Source organism: Euprymna scolopes, chromosome 22 (assembly GCF_053919585.1).
Source record: "Euprymna scolopes isolate OS-2025 chromosome 22, ASM5391958v1, whole genome shotgun sequence".
NCBI classification, from domain to species: Eukaryota; Metazoa; Mollusca; class Cephalopoda; order Sepiida; family Sepiolidae; genus Euprymna; species Euprymna scolopes.
In genome coordinates, this window is record NC_136503.1 from 38,786,271 (window position 1) to 38,810,243 (window position 23,973).

General features: G+C 32.5%; 1 protein-coding gene across 2 annotated transcripts in view; it reads right to left on the reverse strand.

Annotated features, from left to right (window-relative positions):
* The window catches only part of LOC145243992 (poly [ADP-ribose] polymerase 2-like), a 57,783-nt gene that overhangs the window by 15,956 nt on the left and 17,854 nt on the right, over positions 1-23,973 (reverse strand). The window contains exons 5-12 of one of the 2 annotated variants that reach the window (XM_080107138.1): positions 19,639-19,854; positions 16,449-16,561; positions 14,680-14,852; positions 10,513-10,609; positions 8,240-8,320; positions 5,939-6,023; positions 3,077-3,215; positions 490-553 (exon numbers count right to left, since the gene is read on the reverse strand). In XM_080107138.1, the coding sequence (XP_079963264.1) occupies positions 490-553; positions 3,077-3,215; positions 5,939-6,023; positions 8,240-8,320; positions 10,513-10,609; positions 14,680-14,852; positions 16,449-16,561; positions 19,639-19,854 (968 nt within the window). The remainder of the gene's footprint in view (positions 1-489; positions 554-3,076; positions 3,216-5,938; positions 6,024-8,239; positions 8,321-10,512; positions 10,610-14,679; positions 14,853-16,448; positions 16,562-19,638; positions 19,855-23,973) is intronic. The other variant, XM_080107139.1, reaches the window with a different exon arrangement.

Genomic DNA, 23,973 nt, shown 5'->3' on the forward strand with positions numbered 1-23,973 from the left:
TAAAGAGTTGAAAAAGGAGATAAGTATGTCCCTGTATTTGCAACCTTCAAAGTGTTTACATCTAGGGAAAATGCATCCCCCACCAATTTTCTGTAAAAATTACTTTTAACTATAAATAATTTTCTACTTGATGAATTTTCATAATTTTTGATTTTATTACTATCTTTGACATGTCAAGTAAGTACTGTTGATTTTGTTTAAAACGACATATTTAAAAAAAAAAATAAAATCGATCTGTCGCCTATCTTAACAAGCACCCAAATTGGTTATCCTCTCTCAACCTACCAATAATTCCATGGTACTTTTCGTGTACCCAATACTTACAGGTATTACACGCTTCCAAATAATATCATGCAATTCATTAAAATAACCTTACAATAAACATAAACAAAAATAAGTGATAAAGTTGATGTATTTCAGATAGTTTACCTATACAGCCTGACACAACAGGAGATTTATGGTAGGATTCTAAGGGGAGATAAATCTTACCTCAAGAAGTTGAATTTTCTGTTTTACAGTTTCACTGTCTCGAATAAGGGAGGGTTTCTTCATACTGCAAACACATACATGCAAGGAAGGGAAAAAATGGATTAGGCTTTATGTTTCTGAATTTTTGAGATGAAGATTGATAATTTATATTATTTAAATTATTCGTACTACTATTCTCATTTTAAGCGTTATTCTCACAACGTTTGTGGACCAATAGAACACAAGACAGCAAATGTTCTAATTTCCAACAAACTTTGAACGGCCTTAATTTAATGGCTTATTGTGCTACTAAAATAAATTTGGCATCATTGTTTATATAATTTGCAAAGGTCTATGTGCCCACATTAAAAGCTTTCAGATATGAAGATAAAATTGGGTTTTGGATATCTATTGTATACAATTAATTAGACACAAGTTGATATTTTGGGCCATAAAAGATGGAGAAATACATTCAGTAGAGAAACAGGCAGATAGGGAATTGGGGATACAGAAAACTTAAAAGAAAATGGGGAAGACAATCTTTTATGCTTATCCGGTTTATACAGAAGGAAACAGTAATTTTTGCATTATTATCAAATTGTGATTCTGTTTTCACATGGTCCAGATATGAAGGGTTTTTTTTGTTCTTGCCCAGAATTCACCCATATTAACAAGAAAAACAAAACAATCTGTATAATATATGTATATCTGATGGAACGAAAATGTCATATTCTAAAAATCATGTAAATTGATCAAGTAGTTTTATTTTTAACTAAAAATATAAAATTTTATTAATAAAAAGGGAACATCTAACATTGCCTTCTTGAAGAAACAAGGGCAAATAACTCCACAATTTAAACTTGCAGGATCAGCCTTATAATGCCTACAATTTTCCATTAATCACTTAAAAATCGTTTAAAAATGATTTTCTTAAAAAAAAGACAAAAAACAAAACTATTTGATCAATTTACATAATTGTTGGAATATGATCTTTTTGCTTCATCACAAGTAAGAGGGGCGTGCAATAAGTAATACCCCTGACCCACTTTCAGTTGGCTGATCTAGCTGAAATTTTGCATGTGCAATGATTTATATCTCTACAGGTTATGTGGCAAATTACAGCTCTGAACTAATTGTGGTTTCTGTTTTACAGGTGTTTGAACTGAGTCAGGTGTGAAATGGAGTCTGTTGAATGTCGAGCAGTGATTCGGTTTTTGTATTTGAAAGGACGCACACCAAAGGAGACTTTTGATGAAATGAAAGAAACTTATGCTGATAATGCCCCATCATATGACCTTGTAAAACGCTGGCATCGTGAATTCAAACATGGCCGGAAGTCTGTGGAAACAGCTCCCAGACCTGCCCCCCCCCTTCTGCCATTGATGAGGCATCTGTCCGTCAAATTGAGGCGGCCATTTTGGAAGATCAGCGCATTACTATTCGCCAAATAGCCGAAGATGTCAAGATTAGTACAGGGTCTGTGGAAACTATCATTCATGACAATTTGCATATGCATAAGGTGTATGTCAGATGGATTCCCAGGTTGCTCACACCATTCCAGAAGCGAGAATGCGTCGAGTGCTCGAGGATGAATTTGGAGATGTGCAAAGAAGATGAGTCAAAGTTTTTCAAAAGACTGATTACACAGGATGAAACCTGGGTCTATCACTATAATCCAGAGACCAAAGCCCAGTCAATGCAGTGGAAGCACTTGGACTCACCACCTCCAAAGAAGGCAAGGGTGCAGCCCTCTGCTGGCAAGGTCATGCTCACAGTCTTCTGGGATCAAGACGGAGTAGTGATGACAGATTTCCTGGTAAAAGGTACCACAATTACAGGAGCTTATTATGCTTCACTTTTGAGGAAATTAAGGGAAGCTATCAAAATCAAGAGGCGGGGCAAGATCAGCAAAGGTACCCTCCTCCTGCAGGACAACGCTCCGGTCCACAACTCGCATGTCGCCAGATCAGAAGCACGGGCGTGCGGTTATGAAATCCTTCCCCATCCTCCCTACTCTCTGACCTGCACCCTCTGACTTTCACCTCTTCCCAGCCATGAAGTTGTTTTTGAAAGGAAAGCATTTCCCAGATGATGCAGCCTTGATTTCTGAAGTCACGTCGTGGTTGGAGGACCAACCTGGGGTGTTCTACAAAAACGGTCTCCAGAACTGCATCAAACGATGGGAGAAATGCATAACTTTGAGTGGTTCCTATGTAGAGAAAGACTAATAACTGTGCCAAGTTTCGTTGCTCTACTGCTATGGGAAGTGGGTCAGGGGCATTACTTATTGCACGTATGTACATCATAAAGATTTTTGCATTTTTTTTCTTTCTTTTTTTAATATAGGGGAAATTCTGGAGAACCATCACTCTTTTTTAATTGATGTACTATTAAAAGAAAAATCTAATTTTATCTACATTGTGTTAGGAATCATATTACGAAGATTCAATGTATTAGCTGTTGAAATGGACCTTTAACAGTCAAAGTTGCATTTCAATGTCACGTGGTATCTACATATAGATTTTTTTTTTTTATCGAAAGCTTATTAAATGTAAGGGCAGAATTTCAGCTAGTTAAATAAAATGAGTGTTAAAAAATGGAGACTTACCCAAAAGTATGTGGTATTCTTGTATAGAACTCATCACAGGCTAAAGTTAAACTGGGTCCAAAGTTATTCGCTTGGATGCAGTTGACAATCTTTTTTAGCGCTACATAACCAGCATTTATTTGCTCCACAGTCAGGCGGCCTTAAAACAAAAATGGTATTCATGAATACAAAGGAATTACAACTATTCCAGAAAGGGAATTTTGTTTCTCTAAAACTTAATACATTTGAATTATTTAATAAGTTTTATAAACTGCAAAATGCTCCAATCCAATCTACTTCAATACTTTACAAATAATTGTTATAAAGATTGATGGAGAGATACTGAAATTTTGTGTGTACAAGGACTGCTGTCTTCATTAGGCTTGGTTTCAATTATGAGAAGTTGATTTTCAGGTTATATATATATATATATATATATATATATATATATATATATATATATATATATATATACACATATATGAAGAATACTCTTCAGGTCTTGACAGACTATGGAAACCCATTGAAGTGACCAGAAGATCTCCATCAGGCAACTTAATAAATGGTTGCTTTCCATAAAAGAAACCACTCCTCAAATGGAGAAAAAAGAAAAAGCTTACTTAAAACAAAATATTATAAAATTTAAAGAGAAGGGGAGAGAGGTCATGTGACATACTCCAGACATTAAAAATAACAGAAGAAAAAAAAAAATGAAAAAGGAATGGAAAAAAGAAAAAAATGTTATTTACATTTAAAATTTTTTTTTTAAATTGAATAAAAAAAGAAAAAGGAAGGAAAAAAGAAAAACAAATGTTATTTACATTTAAATATTTTTTTTTAAATTGAATAATAAAAAATGATGATGATCTTACTAACCGAAACAATTACATGAGCCATTAACGGCAATTTTAGATTAAAATATTTACTAGCTGTATGGCCTTGGCATTGCCCAAAATGTTATTTTAAACTTTAATCTTTATTTACACATTTTTAAACTTTATAAAAAAGTAGACGATGCCTATTATATTCTTTAATTAAAAATATAACTCATTCCCTTTGGCGAATTATATTTTTAGGTGATCATTTAAAAATGTTTTGTATTAGTAGTAGGCTGGGTCGGAGCAAGTAATTTAAAGACTAAATAAATTGTAGTGAAATATGTTATTATATTATTGCCAATAATATTGTAAAAAATAATATATGAAAATTGGTTATTCTGAAACAAAGTGTTATTTGTCCACTTAAATGCTATTCAGGTCCGACTTTAAAAATCCGACAAGATGTTAGACTAGCAGGAAGACCTGACGTTGGCAGAGATATAATGCTGATCAACGAATGTTTTACACTCATATTTTTATTTCCATCAAAATCGGTGAAATCGTTCATTTCTCAATCAAATCGATTGACTGCCTGCTCTAGTTGAGGACCTATCGTGGTGCACAGGGAGGAAGCTTCACATGCTTCTCAGTGACAGTTCACAATACATTGTAGTTTATATTGCACTGTAGAGAACCTACTGTTGATTTTATAAAATTATTTTTATATATATAATTTTTTTTTTTTTTTTTTTTTTTTTATTACATTTTCACCCCAAACAAGGCAAATTGCCACTTTGGTGTAGGGGGCTACTATCAGGGGCAACAACTACTGGGGTACTATGTAGGGATTTGGGCAGCAAGGTGTCGGTTCACGTTACACTTGAACTTCTGCACGTCAGTACTGTTGGGGAAGCAGGGACCTGGAATGGAATTCCAGAGTCTTGCGGTTCTGGGGAAGAAACTATTGGAGTAAAAAGATCTTTTACATCTAGGGACCTCTACAGTGTGGGGGTGGGATCTAGTAGCCTGTCGGGTTTGTCGAGGGTGCTCGCGTCGTGGGGGCACAAGTGATTGCAGTTCATCAGAGCATTCACCACTAAAATACTTGTAGAACAGGCAGAGGGATGCAACATTTCGTCGATGGGACAGAGGCTGAAGCTTAGATGCCAGTTCAGGGCCTATCAGATTTGCGACTCTCTTTTGAACCTTGTCAAGGAGCGAGAGACTAGTAGCAGATGCACCAGCCCAGATGTGGCAGCAATACTCCATACATGGGCGAATGGTGGCCTTATAGAGGTACAGGATACTTTCGGGTGTTAGTAGTTTTCTAGCACGGTAGAGAGAGCCTACCTTTCTTGCAGCGGCCCTGGCAATGCCTTCAATGTAATTGTTCCAACTCATGTTTCCTGTGAACGTTAGGCCAAGGAGTTTGAAAGATGGACTCTCAGATAAAGGGTCGTTGGCCATTGCTATTAATGGCTTGAATTAAAGTTTAAAATGCAGAAGTCAAGTATTATGGTTCAATTGTGTTCTAAACAGAAGCATTCATTCCAAACGCACCCCTATCACATCAAAGAACCTACTGTGCATTTTTTTTTTTTTTTTTGCTTGTGTGGTAATAAAACTTCTCAAATGCACTTGTGATGTTAGGCTGTATAAGAGTGTTAAACTTTAGTCAAAATTGCTTGTTGCTTCTTTCATTGGATTATTTCGATTATCGATTCTTACTAAAGACATTCTGATATAAAACTTAAGAACACTGGCAAGCACATTAAGTAGCTTCGTGTGAAATTTCATAAAAATCGGCCCAGCCATTTTAGAGTCCATCGAGAACAAACTCACACAAACTTCCTTTTATAAAATAGTAGATAAACTGATGGAGATAGGAGAGGTGATATATGGTTATAGAGAAGGTTGTAGTCATGGCTGTTGATATATCGATTAATAAATCCGATTCCGTTAGCCTTCATCCGAGATGTTATGGCAAACAGAGCTCCTTCATAAGCATTTCCTCATTTTTGTTTTCTGAAAGTAAAACAGAAAATAGTAGAAATAAAAAACCGACCTAATGGAGCTTTTTTGGCGTCATATTTCATCTCAATGACCGTTTCCTTCATCGACTCAATGTCCGATATAAGCTTAATCAATTCCTGAAAATATGAGAAAAAAGAAAAAAGTCAAAGAGATCTTGAGGCAGTAAAAATATTTAAAGCAGCATTGACATAAAAATTGATACATTTTGTTAAATTTATACAAATTAAAAAACTGGAAGAATTTATGTCCTGTCGTTTTTTTTCTTTTTTTTTTCACAGTGATCACCACTTATCAAGGCCTGGAAGCCACTCAGGGATAAGGGTTATTGCAAGTACATTACATTAGTGTGGAGATTTGATGAAGTGTTTACTTAAGGGGGCAGTTCATTAGGAATTTGTTAACGTTGGACTTGAAGACATCCAAGTTGTAGTCAGGTGGGAAGCAGCACTTAAATAACGGATGATGTATGACAATCATAAAAGTTTTAGAAACCATGTTCGTTCATGAAAATCTTTATAAGATTATTTTTCGATGTTTGCATGTACAGGGTTCATTACTAAAATAATTAACCAATCATTATCAATTTTGGAACACAGTTGCTAGGGATCGGCAGAATCGTAACTCATGCTTCCCTTATTTTATTCTTTAGTCCTCATACTCATATTCCAGGAGCGATATTTCTGAGAAAGAGGGTAAAATTGCTGTTTTTCTGGGTTAAAATTTATTCCCTAACAAGTTTTTGCTATATTGGCCTATGATTTCAAAGTTTTCAGAAAATAATTTCCTTGTTACTATTCAAACTTCCTGGTTTCTTTCTTTTTTTTTTTTTTTTTTTTATAGCAAAACTCAATTTTCATAAATTTTCTTCGAAATCATTTTGCATTAATAATTAATTTTCTACTTTATTGTTTTTTGTAATTTTTGGATGTTTTCATTACTGCATGTTTTACTTGAAATTCAATATTTCAACTTTTGAATTTTGCTATTACAATGAAAAAGCGCCACAGTTTCTAATAAATTAAAATTCTACATTACTGATTTGTAGGTTTTATTTTCCTATTTTCTTATAAAGATTATTATGTATACAGTATTTTAAAATGCTAGGTTAGATTATTGAGTTCAGTAAGTTTGAGCAGTTTTAGATTTTAATATAGAAATAGAAAAAGCTTTTAAATTTATTCATATATTTTTATATCATTTTTTTTTTTTTAGACCAAATACGAAAATAGAACTAAAAAAAAATTAAGCTGCAAACCACTCGCACAAATATGTAAATTGTGTGCTTGTGTAGAATAGTGATCTTTTAAGCCAACACATTTCAGGTGAAAAAAATTACGTACGTATGCGTCATGAGGAAATTAGTATAAATTCTAAAATTCATGAAAATTGATCCGGTAGAAAAATAATTATTAGTAAAAATAGAATTTATCAAATTATCAGGTTTTATCATGTTTTAACACGGAAGAGTTATGCAATCAATTGAGTATGACAAATTGACTTATCTTCCTTGATTTAAATTAAAGGTGCACGGTTTTTAAACAATATGTGAGAATGTAACTGTGGATGTTATATTAAAAATACATCCAGCACATTTTCTACTGGATCATTTTGGGGAATTTTCGGAATTTATACTAATTTTAACATGACATGCAAGTACATTATAATGCTTTCGGTACTTGTACAGTTTAATCAAGACATTAAAAAATGAAAATATCGAAAAAGTTTAAATTGTACGTATCCGTTATGGAATGAAGTTCTCCGAAAAAATATTTCACTTAATTTCATTAAGTAGTTTTTTTTTTTTTCACAGCGAAAAACAATTTGTTATGATATCGAGCAAGAGGTTCAATTTTTAGGAAGAAAAGCTAGTATTAAAGATGGGGAGGGAGTGTCGGCGCTTTAAATTGAGTTATCTCCCCATGGCGTGTTCTAAAAATAAAAAAAAAATTTAAAAAATTAAAAGATGTCTATCTTCAACGTGTTGTCATAAAAATGTTTTTCCGCTGTAAAAAAAAAAAAAAAAAAAAAAAAAAACTACTCAATCAAATTAAGCAAAATTTTTTTTCAGAGATCTTCAGTTCAAAACAGGTACGTACAATATAACCCTTTTTTTTCGATATTTTCATTTTTTAATGTCTTGATTAAATTGTACAAGTACCATGCTTTCTCCTGAAATGAGTTCGTTGATAATATCATCAATCTACACTAGCACTGTAAATTGTTTATTAACAAAATTACAACAACTCATAACTCCTAGGAAATTGAAAGAGATTGAAAAATCCTGAAAAACTATTCTATACGACTCTAGTTAAATTACACTAAATAAACTTACCTGTACTTTCTCATCTAGTTTAGAATCAGGAACTTCAGTTTGTTCTTTTTTCAAGGCACCAGAATCAACTTCATCTTTACTCTATAAAAAAAGGAAGAAAGAAAAGGAAAAAACGATTTATTTTTGACTCTTGTATATCCCCAAACAAGGCATACTGTCACTTGGACATTTTATAACTCAAAACAAATGTTAAAAGTAGAAAAACATTTTCCCACAAATGCACACTTGTGCCTGTGTGCGTTGTTGCCAGTAAGCGAGCAAAAAGCACAAATAAATTGATAAAGCTTTTTTTTGTTTTTTATTTTATATTGATCTTAATTCTTTGATCATTGCTTTTCCCTATATGATTTCATCGTCTAGTGGCTGTTGATTGGTAGTCTAACTTGGACAAATATAACTTGTGCATGGAACAATGGAGACTTGTTATGGTTTCAAAGGTTTTATTAGGGAGACAAAGTTCATTTACAAGGGAAGAGACTTAAATAAATTCCTTCTTACTTAACTTTTTTTACTACACTTTAAAAATAATCAACAAATGGACTGTGACCCCCACGTGGCCCCACCGATAAACCGCCGACCCCAGATGTTTTGTGTGCTGTGGATTTTTCGTTCATCTATCTTCATATGGCCGTATTGTCATTTTCTCACTGGTAACCGTTGATGGGGGAGCACATAGGTCCACAAGTATAAAAATAAAATAATCACAAGAAAAACATAGACGCGGATGCTTCCTATATATGCTGGTTGGACTGAGTGCATGTTTCTACATGCTAAAGTTCACATGTACGTTCTGTCGAGACCGTGTCAATCACTTGCTGACAGTTCATTTTCCTTGAGGACCTCCGGGCGACCAACTGCCCTCGACTGTATCCAAAATCCAACTGTCCACCATAGAGTTCAGGCCTCAGCTAACTAAGTGTTCGACTGACCCTCCCATCAAGTATCGTTACTTTTGCTCAATCCTTAATTCATTATTCAGTCCATTTGCTATCACCATTCGTCACACCATAATTTAAACCTACCCTTATTTCTCTTTATCTGCATTAAGAACAAATTCCATTGTTTATTGATGAGTTTTTTATTACTCACTAAACCTACTTCATTTTCTTTTGTCATTTATCCTTTGTCACTTTTCTACCTCTCCAGCAACATTCAGTGACCTCGGTTGAACATAGTTTAATAGGACAACGTCAGAGAAATATTCACTGAGATTCCTACATGGTCGAGCATGTTTGGTCTGTCTGCTTCCACAACTCAAACTGTCTTGAAACTGTTGTCTCCACTGAACACATGATCATTTCTTATGTAATACCATTCGACACCGGACTTATAGCATGTTTTGTCTAGAGCTAACCATTGACCTCCCCCCACCTCGCCTCACTCACGCTAGGTGCACTTGGTCTATTTCCGTTTGCTGTGAGGTGGTCCTGACATGTATTTAATATAACTCTCACCAAAATTCATACTAGTTAACATTATATCTACTTACTGGCGTAGGGCACCAATATATAACACTACTATGAGGGATGTTCGAAAAGTAATGCCTCTTATTTTTTTTATTCTGCATAAATGGATCAGAGGGAATTGCAAATTGCATTCTTACAATGATTGAACTTATGCATTCATGATCTGAAAATTTCATCCCTTCAGTGTAGATATTAATGGTGTGAGACTCTAAGAAAGCAACTCCACAATAGACAGAAGTAGAGACATGTTTTAAGCTCTATAAGAAAATCCAAAATATGTCAGGCGATAAAACCTCAGATTGAAGATCTCAAGGTTTCAATTGCTGGACAAAGGTCTACTTTATTTGATAAGACAGTTTTTTTTTAATTTTATTATTAATGCAATTTTTAAACTAGTTAAGATCTAATATTTAAAATAAGACAAGATCTGTGAGGTAGTAATCAAATTTTTAAAAATTGTGGATGGAAAGGCAGATAAAATCTCTACATAATATTGCTATAAAAACAATTTTGAAAATATTTGCATGTATTTCTAATATGATATATTATTAGTTTTTGGTAAAGTACAACTGAATTTTTGAAAATCAAAACACGTATGGATAAAGCAAATAGATTTTCGAATTTCAGTAACGCCGTGTTGTTTTGAGTTTAAAAAAAAAAAAAGAAAAAAAAAGGTGTTTTTCTTTTTCTCACTTTCCACGATAAAATCAACTGAAATAATTACTGATGATATATTTCTTAGTTCTTAAGGAGATAGAAATAATGAACATAAGAGGCATAAAATTAAAAAAAAAAAAAAAAAACTACCTGAGTACTGTAATCCATGTGGAGGAGATCATATTTTCCTGGAACTTTCTGAAAGTTCCGTCTGTCACTCCATTCATTTTTAGTCTTATCATAAAACCTGGAATCAAAAGGAAAAAACACAAGCATGAAATACATGCATACAAAACAAAATAATTATATAAGCAAACATCATTATCTCTACAACTATACTAGAATTCCTCCTTGGCATTTTCCAGTAATGAATGCGGACTATAGAGCATTAATTTACCATTTTCATAATGGTCCATCATTTTCTGTTTATTTCTTCACTAGCTGTATCTGCCTGACTCAGATCACATTGAATCATTATCGTTTTCAATTAAAATTTTCGTTTGCAAGGAAAACTATTTTTGTATTCAATTAAAATAAGGGTACTTGTGCATTATAATTTCTCAAAAATGCATTTTGAATAAAAGCACTATTATGTAATCACGTCATGCTGAAATAAAATAAAATTTCTAAACAATTACGAAAAATGATCCAACAGAAAAATAATTACAAAATAAATATTATCGAATACAATTTTTACCACGCCCAATTCTGTATAACAAACTGACTTATCTCCCTTGTTTTCACTTACCTTTCGCTATTTCAAATTAGAAAATGGCGCTTCAATAATAACGATGTTTTATTGTAAAAAATAATTCTAGCAAATCTTTGAACTTTTACTAATTTTGACATAACATCTAATTATGTAATAGTGTTTTTACTTAAAACTGCATTTAAAATTTTTTTTGTTAGATATCCAATTTTAATCCACAGAAAACAAAATAAGGTACTGCTATTGTTGAATTTTTTTTTTTTTTTTTTTTTTTTTTTAAATATTAAAACAATTTTTTTCTTTCAAATTAGAAGTAATCTAATAATGTATTTCACAAAAAAATTTATTTTTAAAATTAATCCAGTTTACACAATTTATATCATGAAACATTTTTTGGATCAATTAGATTTTAGATATCTTAGAACAAGTAACTACAAAATGACCACATTTGGGTTGACAATGGTTTCTTTGACTTACAGCCAAACCTGTAGACAAATAGTTTTAATTAAAAAGATGCATCCTACATTAAAAAAACAATCTTGTGCCTCACTTTGTTTTTGTGGGAAGACAATAGGAACGCAATCTTTGTAATATTTTAAAATATTTATTTGTTTCGTTTGTTTATAGAAAAGTTTTGTTAAAATTATATACTTTTAAAATTTTATTTTATTATGCTTATTAATATTAATTTTTTCTCAAAATAAATCTTCCTTTATATCAAAAACTGAATTTGTGACAAGAAATCAAATGCAAAATAGTGAAAAAAAAAAACAAAAAAAAAAAACAAAGACAAAAAAGCAAATAGTTAAAAACTGTAAAGCGTAAATGAGTATTATCTGTTTGTTTTCAAATTTAATATGCATACACAAGTAGTTCACAGATTCAACCCAAGGTCAAAGAAACCATAGGCAACTAAAATACATCCTTTCTGTATATGCTCATTTAGAGTGCTTGAAATCTAATTGATCCCCAAATATTTTTTTCACCGATTAGTTAAAAATTTTTCATAATATAAATTGTATCGACCAGATTATGTAATTTAAAAAACTGTCATCTAGGCTTCAGCCTCTGTCCCATCGACGAGATGTTGCATCCCTCTGCCTGTTCTACAAATACTTTAATGGTGAATGCTCTGATGAACTGCAAACACTTGTACCTCCCCCCGACAAACCCGACAAGCTACTAAGTCTCATCCCTTTACAATAGAGATCCCTAGGTGCAAGAAAGCCTTTTACTCCAATAGTTTCTTCCCCAGAACTGCGGGTCTTTGGAACTCCCTTCCGGGATTCTGCTTTCCCAACTGCAATGATATGCAGAAGTTCAAGTGTAATGTTAACAAACATCTTTCTACTCATCTCCCTTCATAATAACCCCGCTAATTAAGTCCCTAATAGTAGCCCCCTGCTTCAAAGTGGCACTGTGCCTTGTATGGGGTGAAAATTGAATAATAAAAAAAATAAATAAATTGTAATCAAATATGTTATTTTACCAATAATGTGGTACAATAATCAGAAATGAAAACTGATCAGAAACAAAATTTGATTGAAAAGCCTTAAAAAGGACATGTGGATCTAACTGGAAAAATCCAACAACTATTTATCTACATTATCTTTTTACCCTGGTACGACTGCTACTTCCATCATCTAAAACATTCAATATGCAAACAAACAAAATTGTCAGAGTTTTAGGATTATATAGATATGATTGTTACATATTCTACTTTTTATACGGTCATCTACTAATATAATACACATGGTGTGTTTATCTATAAAAATTTTTGGTGTTTGTTCAGATTGGCACTTATGGTGGCATTTAAAATTAAAAAAATACCAGTCATGGGATGAAGAGGAAAAATTTTAAAAATCATATAATTTGATCATGTAGATTTTTTATTTTCTTTTTATTTTACTGTTTCATAGTGGATGAAAAATGAAATTAATGAATTGGTAAACAAAGGCAGACGACCCTAATGCAAGTGGAAACCATCAAAATAATTACTGATTACCTCCTCTAGAGAAACATGACCTCGTCTGTCACTTATTGGTAAAAAAACGGCAAATTTGTTTTTCGTAAAAAAAAAATACTTATCAATTTTTGTGATTTTTTAAATATAAAATTTGCATTCTATGACAAATAGGTACAATATAAGTTTTGTTTTTCATTTTTTTTTTGTTTATTACTATAAATGCCAATCTGAATAAACATCAAATTTATTTTGTCTGTAACCTGGAAAACTTTCCATAATGATACTTAATACCTGATCTTTTCACAGAACTGCATAATTATAGAATGAGGAATTAAATAATGGACTATGTAGCTATATATATATATATATAGCTTAGTGAGTTAGAAGAGAGTAAGTTCAATTCTATAAGAGGAGACTTATTGGGATAATATAAAGCTAAACAATGTTTATTGGAGCTTATCTAGAAAAACAATAAGAATGGAAAATCAAGTCACAAAAAACTATATATTGGTAAATATAGAATGGTTCATTTATTCAATAAGGGTATACACATTCAGTTGGGGGATAGAGGGGGCTTTTTATGCCAAGGCATTTTGAAGCCTAATGCTTCTTGTCAGAAGAGTAGAGAAGATGCTAGGTAACATAATGGGCGATGCAATGTCTAGCGTGGGATTCATCACTAGCATACTACCACATTAGCTACCCAAGTTGTCCTACTGTTGTTTTGATCCCCTCCTCCCCGCTACTACCACTTTTTTTAACACCTTCCGAGATTTCTTTCTACACCACCTTGACACACCCGGACAACCCCAGGTACCTCCACTAGTCTAATATATAAAAGAGAAAATGTATATTAGTTTCTGTGTATCACTGTAAAAAGCTTTTTACGGACGCTTCAGACCATGACAAAATCAGTATCGTTAGAAAGCTCAGTCTCTCGGACGAAAAATATCTAAAAATTGGCCAAAAGTTCTGCCAGCAGCAGCAGGCAGGCTCAAACTTGTAATGCGGAAAAAAAACAAAAAACATAACGTCTTAACTCATGCATTCATGGCGAAACCGGAAGTCGCAAGTGTCGAAATTAAGGTTAGTCAATCCAATGAAGATGATGACTTGCGAAAATGTTGACGAAAAAAAAAGCAAACCCTTTTTGTAGAAAACTGCCCAGTTGACGGTGAAGGAATTAATGTTTTTGCTCAATTTTTTGATACTTGTTATCTGAAATGTCGAGCTTCAAAACGATACCAATCTCGTGAGGATCCATTGCGTGTGTTGAAAATGTTTTTCCAAATTGTCAGATTGGTTTCCCGCTCCAATTGTTCTAGCTCGTTTGACTCATTATTATAGTAATTTTTATCAATTTGCTGTTTTGAAACTTTGTTAGTTTCCTATTCCAGTAGCTTCTTTCCAAGAACTGCAGACTTGTGGACTTTCTGCTGTTTTCCTCCGACTGATAGCATTAGTATTTTCAAGACCAAGATATTTATCTTCTGTATTTATGATAATCATCTTTTATTCATTTTAACTATGTAGATTAAGTAGCTTCATGTCTTGTCTGGAGAGATTTCAATAAAAAAATAAATAAAAAATAGTATAAATGCAAAATTACCTCAATAATCTAAAGAAAATATTACTTACTTACTTTTTTGTGAATACACTAACAGCTTTATTAAAATCATTGGAGCAGCAGACCAAGTTATTTTGACCCTTGTAACCAACTCGGCCCCACCGCTGCCACACATAATAGCACTGACTCGAATTCTCTTGAAGCAACTGAACAAGATAATACTTGTTGTTATTATTAGCAGTATTCGTCTAGATAAAAGAAAGAAAGAAAAAAAAAACACATCAGATTAAAGAGAAAAAAATAAAAATAAAAAATATTTTTGATTTCAATAATGCTTTCGCCAAAGTGAAATCTTGGCAGTAGCACAAAGGAAGATGGAGAAAATAATGTTAGGCATCACTCTACAAAACAGAAAGACAAACATCTGGATCTGCCAACAAACAAGAGTTATTGATATCAATACTGCCATCATATTCAAACACAGATAGGCAGGACATGTACCCAGATAACATGACAACAGATGGTACATCAGGACAATGGAATGGACAACTTGTGAACATAAAATGTCAAAGAAAAGACCAAGAATGAGGTGGAGGGATGACCTGATACAACACATGGGTCCCACATGGCAGTGAATAACTCAGGACAGAGCTAGATGGCTAAAGTCCAGGAAGGGTTCCTCATCTATATATCTATAAACGTGAAAGTGCCTGCCTGCCTGCCTGTCTGTCTGTGTACATTTCCCTACGCAATAACTCTGTCAATTTTAAGTCTATAAGACTCAAAATTTGATATACAGGGTACTGAGATTTGGGAAAATCTTTGTAATCCGTTTTTGGCCAGAAATTTGGCTGTTAAGGGGTCAAAGTTCAACGATTTGACCTTTGAGAACTCTACCAAACTCCACCAATTTTGGGTATAAACAATTGAAATTTTAGGTAAAGGTTCCTTGGACATGGATCTAACTCAATAACTTGATTTGAGCCCAAAACAATAAATGTTAAGGGGTCATAATAGGGGTCAAAGTTTTAAAAATTTAACGCTTTTTTTTTTTGCTCAACATGCACCTCCAAACACCCGGGCAACGCCGGGCTGAAATGCTAGTTGAATGATAAAACCCTTATTGATTGATTGATTTTTTTTTTTTTTAATTTACTTTATACACAATATATAGTCACCCAGCATTACTCTGAGCGAAGGTATATTGCAGGTTGGAAATAATTTTAAATACAGTCTTGTTTACAATTCCTGCATTGAAAAAATGCAGACCTTTTTTTTTCCCAAAACTGGTTATCTATGGAACAAGATGCTGCGGAGGTGATTCTCAGCCGACTATAACATGGTAACGTAATGAAACAAAAATATCATATTCTCAAAATCATGTAAATTGGTCAAGTAATTTAATGAAACAAAAATATCATATTCTCAAAATCATGTAAATTGGTCAAGTAGTTTTATCTTTATAAAGAAAATCACTTAAGCGATTAATGGGAATTCGTAGATATTACAACATAACTCTTGCAAGTTTGAATTATTGTTGAGTTATCTCCCTTTGTTAAAAAAAAAAAAAAAAAAAAAAAACTTTCAAAATGGTGGACAATACAGCTGTTCTCCGGTTACTCATAAGATTTAATTTTTTTTATTTAAAAATAAAACTACTTGATTAATTTGAGATTTTTGGAATATGATCTTTTCATTTAATCATGGGTATATACATCATACACATTTTTTCTTTATTTTTGTTTTTTTAATATAGGGAAATTCTGGACAAGAATCCAAATATCAATACATTTTTCTTTCTTTTGTTTACATTAAAAAAATATGGTTCAAGAAATTGAACGCACCTGGTTTAACATGCAGTCCCACACATCATTGCCCTGAGAGTAGACATGGGTTCTACTTTGAAGTGGACATTCAGTATCCACAGCAGCCTTGCCTGTCACAACAACAGTTTTAACTGTACAAAATATAGAAGAAAAAAATATATGCTAAATTGACATGTTTCTTACACACAGATGTATACAAAGCAATTTATAACCCCCCCCCAAAAAAAACAACCAATTTACCACACATATAAAGACAAAAATAATCTGTTTTTCTCACTCAAGTGATCCCAAAACCTATAATAATTATAAATCACTGTATTCTGAGGATTATTTATAAACAAAAAACAAAACATTTTTAAAACCAAATTCAATGTTAAGAGATTTTTTGTTTTCAATAAATGAAAACAATATAAATCAAATATTTCAGTCGACTCCCAACCAATTTTTTTCTCTTCATTGTCTAGCTATAATGACAAATGCCGATATAAGCCAAGCTTTTCTGTTGTTGCATGGAAACGATTATTAATATCTAATTTTATGTGTAAAGATCATGCTGTCATGTGTAATTGTAAAAGATCCAATATTTCTACATTCAAAACCACCATGGAATAAAAAAACCAGGCTTAAAGCCAAATTCGGTGCAAAGAGATTTATTTTTTTAAATGTAGCAACATTTGATCTGTTACAAAAGTAAAATTGGGATTAACATGCTCTCTATTCCGGCATTCACTAATTTTTTCAATCAAAATATTACACTCTCTGACCACAGAACTATTTAATGATTTCCTTTCCAATTAGTTTGGATAAACCTGTCTTCACTCAAATTGTCCAAAACAATTTCTAAAACAATGAATTTATACATAAATTTTGAGCATTTCTTGGCGAAATAAGCATACTCGGTGACTGTCTTTTCCACTTCAGATATTGCTAGGAGTGTTGATGCACTACTTCTTAGTAAATACTGCCATTCATTTCTTTTTTTATAAATAAATGAACGCTTTCTCCTAGAAAGTCAACAGGGAAGAGAGTAAACTGTTTAAAAGTTAATTTAAAAAAATGATAACTTAATGTTAATATTTATCTTTAAAAATATTTTTGTAATTGGTTGATTGTTTTCTTTTCAGTGTTTGGTCTGGACAAAATGTTAAAATCTCTTTGGTATCTTTGTTAGACTTAGGAACTCCTGCATCATGCAATGCATGAGACAGTAAAAGTATACTATTTTCAATCTGAAGTCAGATTCACAGCATTCCTTCATTTTCTTCCCATTATAATCAAATATATCTCGCTCGTTTGCTTTCAGTTCATTTTTGGTTTTCCTCTTCTTTTTCCATCGGGACGGGAGTTCATTGGAGCACTCAGTTGACAATTCTCTCTGGGGCCAATCTTACGGTATGTCAGAACCAGCCTCAACATTATTTGCTGATTATCATCTCTGTTAGAGCACAATAATCACTACATCAGTGAAATTCAGTAGGCCATTAGAAAAAAGATCTATGAACAATAACAAGGTGGTATCAAAAAACGCTCTCATTTTGTATATGCTTGATTTTAATAATTTTAACGTTGATAAGGCAATGAAAATAAAATGTGCACATATTATCAAACTATAAAATTAGAATACAGAGTTCAAATACTGATGGATCTATTATGTTAGCACAAGTACAAATACTCCTAGAAAAATAATTGATGGTGAGTTAAATAGTAGATTATCTTTAGCAAACCATTTGAAATGAATTGTTTGCAATTGGTGTTATGTTTCAATATTAAACTACCCAGAAAACGTATTGATATGTCATAGAAAAAAAAAAGAGGAAAGTAAATAGGAATAATTATTATAAAATAAACCATTTTCCATTCATATTTGAAGATGTGAATTTTCTTTTAATTTATTCAGTTTAAATTTTAAATAATACATTATATAATAATTCATTAAGACTCTATTCATCTGTAAATATATCATTGAGTCTATTAGGTATATTAGTGCCTTCCTAAATAAATTTTATATGGGCTGGCTTAAAGCCAGAAAACATAAGTGTAATTTTCTCTAACAAAAAAAAAAAAAAAAAAAGCATAATTTGAGTAAATAAGAAGCGATTTAACAGCATCACTTGAATGACATCAACATTTTGGATTAGACTTAATGGAGAGAAGGCAGGAGACCTTGCTTGGTATTGCTCACACTGGAGTCTGAGATACGAGATACCCACAATACTCTAGATACCAAAATTGGATGAAAACACATAAAGACAGTAAATCCAAAAGGATAGGAACTCAATTTGTCCATTTTATAAACCGAGAAGTCAATTAGGGCATATTAGAACGATTTTTTTATTTTTTTTATTTTAGTTTTGGCACTTGTACAGTTTAATCGAGACATTAAAAAATGAAAATATTGAAAAAAGGTTATATTGTACGTATCCGTTTTGAACTGAAGATCTAAAAAAAAAAAAAAAAAAAAAAAAAAAAAATTCACTTAATTTGATTGAGTAGTTTTTTTTCTACAGCGGAAAAACACGTTTTTATGAAAGCGCGTTGAAGGCAGACATCTCGGATATTTTTTAAATTTTTGTTTGAATTTTAGAACACGCCACAGGGAGATAACTCCAGTCAAAGCGCCGACTCTCCCTCCTCACCTTTAATACTAGCTTTTCTTCCTAAAAATCAAACCTTTTGCTCGATATCGCTGTAAAAAAAAACTACTTGATCAAATTAAGTGAAATTTTTTTCAGGAGAACTTCGTTCCATAACGGATATGTACAATTTAAACTTTTTTTTTTCAATATTTTCATTTTTTAATGTCTTCATTAAACTGTACAAGTACCTTAGTTTTATATTCCTTTATTATTAAGCCATGGTCATAAAACCGTTAGCAATAGAGAAAGGCTACTAAGTTAATTACGGAATGCATAAAACTTAATATCAGAATAGTTAGCCACTACAGAATTCTGAAAATGTGAGTGATAAATGTTCATTCACACAATTCTGAGGCAGCACGTTCAGAACTGCAGAACATAATGCGAAAGGAGATTGCTGGTATGTTCCTCCACATATATTGAAACACACTTGTATTGAACTATAAAGAAAGAAAAAAGCCCCCCCCTCCTCCTCCTTCCCCAATTTAGATCATCAAATAGAGTTTTTTTTTTTTAATAGCATTCAGAATCATAAATATAGAAAACAGGTAAATTAGGAGAAATTGAATTACTGTCTTTTTCTGTATCACAATCTTCTGGAGGCACATCTGGCGGTTCCTTTTTTATCTTGTTTCCAGAAGATGCTGATCGTTTGCAACTTTTTTTTGGTTCGTGAGTTTCAGGCAGCACTAAATCGGTGGTGTCATTACCATTTGTTGTGCTGCCTCTACTGCTGCTACTAACGCATGAGTCTGTCAAGACATTGGGTGCACACATAGCATCACCTGCTTTAAGAGAAACAAATACAAATAAAAAATATAATGAAACTTTATTTAAGTTTAACAAATATCTGATACTACAAGGTAGAACGATAAAAGTTGTCGTCCTAAAGAAAACAACACTACAGATTTATTTTAAAACTTTTATTGAAAAACTCAATTCAGATAACTTGATTATGTAGTAGGGCAGACATCTATTCAATGTAGCCATCTTCAGCTTCAATCACCGCCTCGATATGGGTCTGGAACTGGGAGCATGCCTTTTCCACAAACGGCAGCAAGAATTTGGCGGATGGCGGCGATCAGGTTGGCTTTGGTGTTGTGGGAGGTCATGTTGGTGATGTTCTCGACGTATGATCAAAAGAAGTAATCCAGCAGGTTCAGGTTAGAGGAGGAGGAGGGGGTGCCAGTGAGAGAAAGGTACAAAGTCGTAGCACTCCTTCTGAAGCCAAGCCTGGATCTCTTTAGACTTATGGGCCGACGTTGAGTCTTGCTGCTGCACCCAGGATCTATCAGCGGCCACCTGATTGCATCAGGAGTTCACCACGCTCTTCAGCACATCTAGGTATACTTTAAAAGTGTTGACTTTGAAGATGTGAGGTGGCATGATGTGGCCCTCACTTGAAACCACACCAAAGACCATAACTGTGGCCAGAAACTTTGTTTTCATCACTCTGGGCACGTCCCCGTTATCTGTTTTTTTTTAGGGTGCTGGCAATGGTCCTGTTGTCATAACTTGGATTGGTAGAGAATGTGTTGTACAGTGGCATATCTCCAATCTCATTCATTGAACATTGTGTCACTTTCAAACATGATAGAATGCTCCTATCGCTCTTGGGATTTGTACACAACTGGCCAACTAGTAGATGGTCTGTAACAAAAAAAAAAAAAAAAAAAAATGAAAACTGGTTTTCATCAAATGGAAATGGAATCATGTCAGAGATGGACAGTTGAAAAAAGAAAAAAAAAGTTGCACTGTGATTAAGGCTATTACCTCACAGAGATATCCAAGGAAAATTTTGAAATTTTAATAAAATTCAATTTTATCAACATTTATACATAATAATAATATTATATATATATATATATATATATATATATATATATATATATATAAATGAAAACAATATAAATAAAACATTTCAGTCGATTCCCGACCATCTTCAGTGAATTATAAACAATTTTTTTGTAGATAAAAGATTGAATAAAAACATGGCAGAAAACATTTAATAAGTAATTTTTTTATAGGAATAAGAAATAATAATTACTGGAAGTGTCTGTTTACATTTTAATATAAAATATTTTCAAATGAAGAAAAAGGAAATATATGAAATGTGTCACAAAGGAAATGTAGGTTTCATTCAAGTCAAAATTGTAAAAAAAAATTTGAGGTCAATACAAATATATTTTCAAAAAAATGTAGATGAAAGGAATTGAAAATGTTACATGAACATTTGACGGGCCCCTGTTTAGGGGTTCCAGGTTTTTTTGGGGTGGGGTGGAGGGTGAGGGAAGTCAGGTGATTTTAGAAAAACATTTTTAATGAAAATTGTGCTTAGGTTTTATGTGAGAGAGATGAAAGAAATGTTATATGATAAACACATGCAAAATAATGACTTCAAAAGCATAAATTCACAGAAAAGATATTTTATATATGCTTATGCATGCTGAAAAGAGAATATTTGTTAATATTTTAAGAATCCTTGTTTAACAAGAGGAATTCATTAGCCGAGATATCAGAAGTCCGAGTTGATAATTCAAGAACCGTGAATTATCAATGGGTCTGAAAAATTGTAATCAAAACTTCCTCACTCAATTCAGGGCTCTACTGACAAATTTACCTCTAGTTGACCTTTGACAACTAAACATTTTCGTTTACTAGTCAAGCCCATATGATTTTTGGAATATGACATCTTTGTTCCGTGACAGGTACATACAAATATTTTTTTGTATTTGTTTTTTTTTTGTTTTTTTTTTTTTAAATAATTGTAATTCTAAATATGCACCAAATTTTATGTTCAGACTTGAAAGTATAAACATTCAAATTCCTTTGGATGTTTTTAAAATGGCCCTTGTTTTAAAAAAAAAAAAAAAAAAAAGAAAAAAAAAAGCAGTATTATTCTATTAAAGCTTTTATTTATTTAAATAATTTGACTTTGCTCGTTTTATTAAAAAACAGAAAAACAAATAAAGGTTAAAAATACATTTTTCACCTAGTAATAAGCTTTGGAAGATTGTCGATGAAAAAAAACAAACAAAAAAAAAAAACACAAGCCAGAAGATAAGCGTTTTATCATTTACAGTTGCCACTTGAAAAAAAAAATCACTCGCAAATGCAACCATTTCACTCGTAGCGTAAAGCTCTGCAATTATACAAATTATATTTGATTAAAAGTTATAAGAGTCAATCTTCATTTGTTTTTATTGTTGAAAGTTCAGTGAGAAATGTGAGGAGTATTAAAATGAAGAAATTTATACATTTGGTTTTGATGAGCAGATGAACATGTGAAAAAGTTAATGAGTTGTGTGTGTACATTAGTGTCAAAGTGCATATGCTTATGAGTGTGTGCGCCCTTTTGTGAATTTTGGCTCAACTTTTTATTGAAGAACAATAAGGCTTTTTCTGCATTCAAGGTGGATCAAAACAGCAATTTTGATAAATTCAAAGAAATGTATCTGATTAGCTAAGAATGTTCTTTTTTCTTATTATTATTAATTCAGGCAAGTGTATGCATCAAGCTAGTTGAGCAGAAACAAGTTTAAGTATTTTAAATTTTGACACTAAAACTACTTGTGGATCAGTTGATGTTGTATGTACATTGTAAACAGGGACCTCCTTAAAAAAAAAATTTTGGTATAAAATGTAAAAAAAAATAAAATTCAACCTAACAGTACCCCCTGGGGGGGGGGGGGGCAACCAGGGTTATCCCGGAAAATCCATTCTGGTAAAAATTTACTTTCACCATGACTAATGTTTGTGCAAAATTTCAAAAAACGCCAAGGCATAGTTATTGAGATGAGTGCAAACAGACAAATAGGAGTGAAAACTAGTTCCAATCCCTCCTTTGTCGGGTGACAAAAAAAAACTAATTTATGGATAGCAATAACATTGTTTTGTAATTTCTTAGTTTACAGGTGTTTGAATACATTATTAATTAATTTAAGGAAAATCACAATTCACATATTTTTTACATTGTTTTATTTAAAAATTATTACATAATTAAATTGAAAACCACAGCATACCATAATACTTAGTTTACTGCACCTTATCATAAAGGTCCATACAAAATTTAAACCCAATCGGCCCAGTAGTTTCCAAGAAGTGGAATGGATGGCCAAACAGACAAACTAAGAGAAATATAATATACATTAAATTGTTAAATTATGGTACAATCCCCTATATAAAATATGGATCGTTTACTTTACAGAACAGGTAATTTTATAAGTATCATATTTGCAAGCATTAATGAACAATGCAGGGAAAATAAAAATCAAACTTAATGATCTTCTAAATCACATTCTTACATCATTCGTAGAGATTTATACTGATGACACTACCATCCATGGTAGCACATCAAAAACCGTAAACGACCAAGTTCTCTCTTATTATCTCTCTCTCCTCTGATCTTGAGCACGTGGTACAATGGGGAAAGAGGTGGCTGGTTACTTTTAATTCATCTAAAACCAAGCTTTTATCTTTACATCATCAACACTCTGATCTCCATCTGGCACCACTGGCACCAATTGAAATGAATGGCTCTCGTCTTGGGGAGGCCTCATGTTTTGACAAGCTTCTGGGCTTGTCCTTTACTCCTGATTTGAAATGGAACACGTACATCAAATCCGTGGCCAAGGTCACTGGAAAAATGGTAGGATCTTTCTATCGATCCAGTAGATATCTCACTGCTGATGCAATTCTCTATCTATATAAGAGCCAGGTAAGTCCAATTATGGAGTACTGTTGCCACATTTGGGCAGGAGCTGCTAGAAAGGGCTTACCCTGCCTTTATAGAGTTCAAAATAGACTTCGTAGCCTCGTAGAGGATGCCCTTTTCTCTTCCCTACAACCTTTCTCAAAGAAGAGATGTTGCGAGTCTGCCTCTACTTATTTTCATGGCAAGTGCTCGT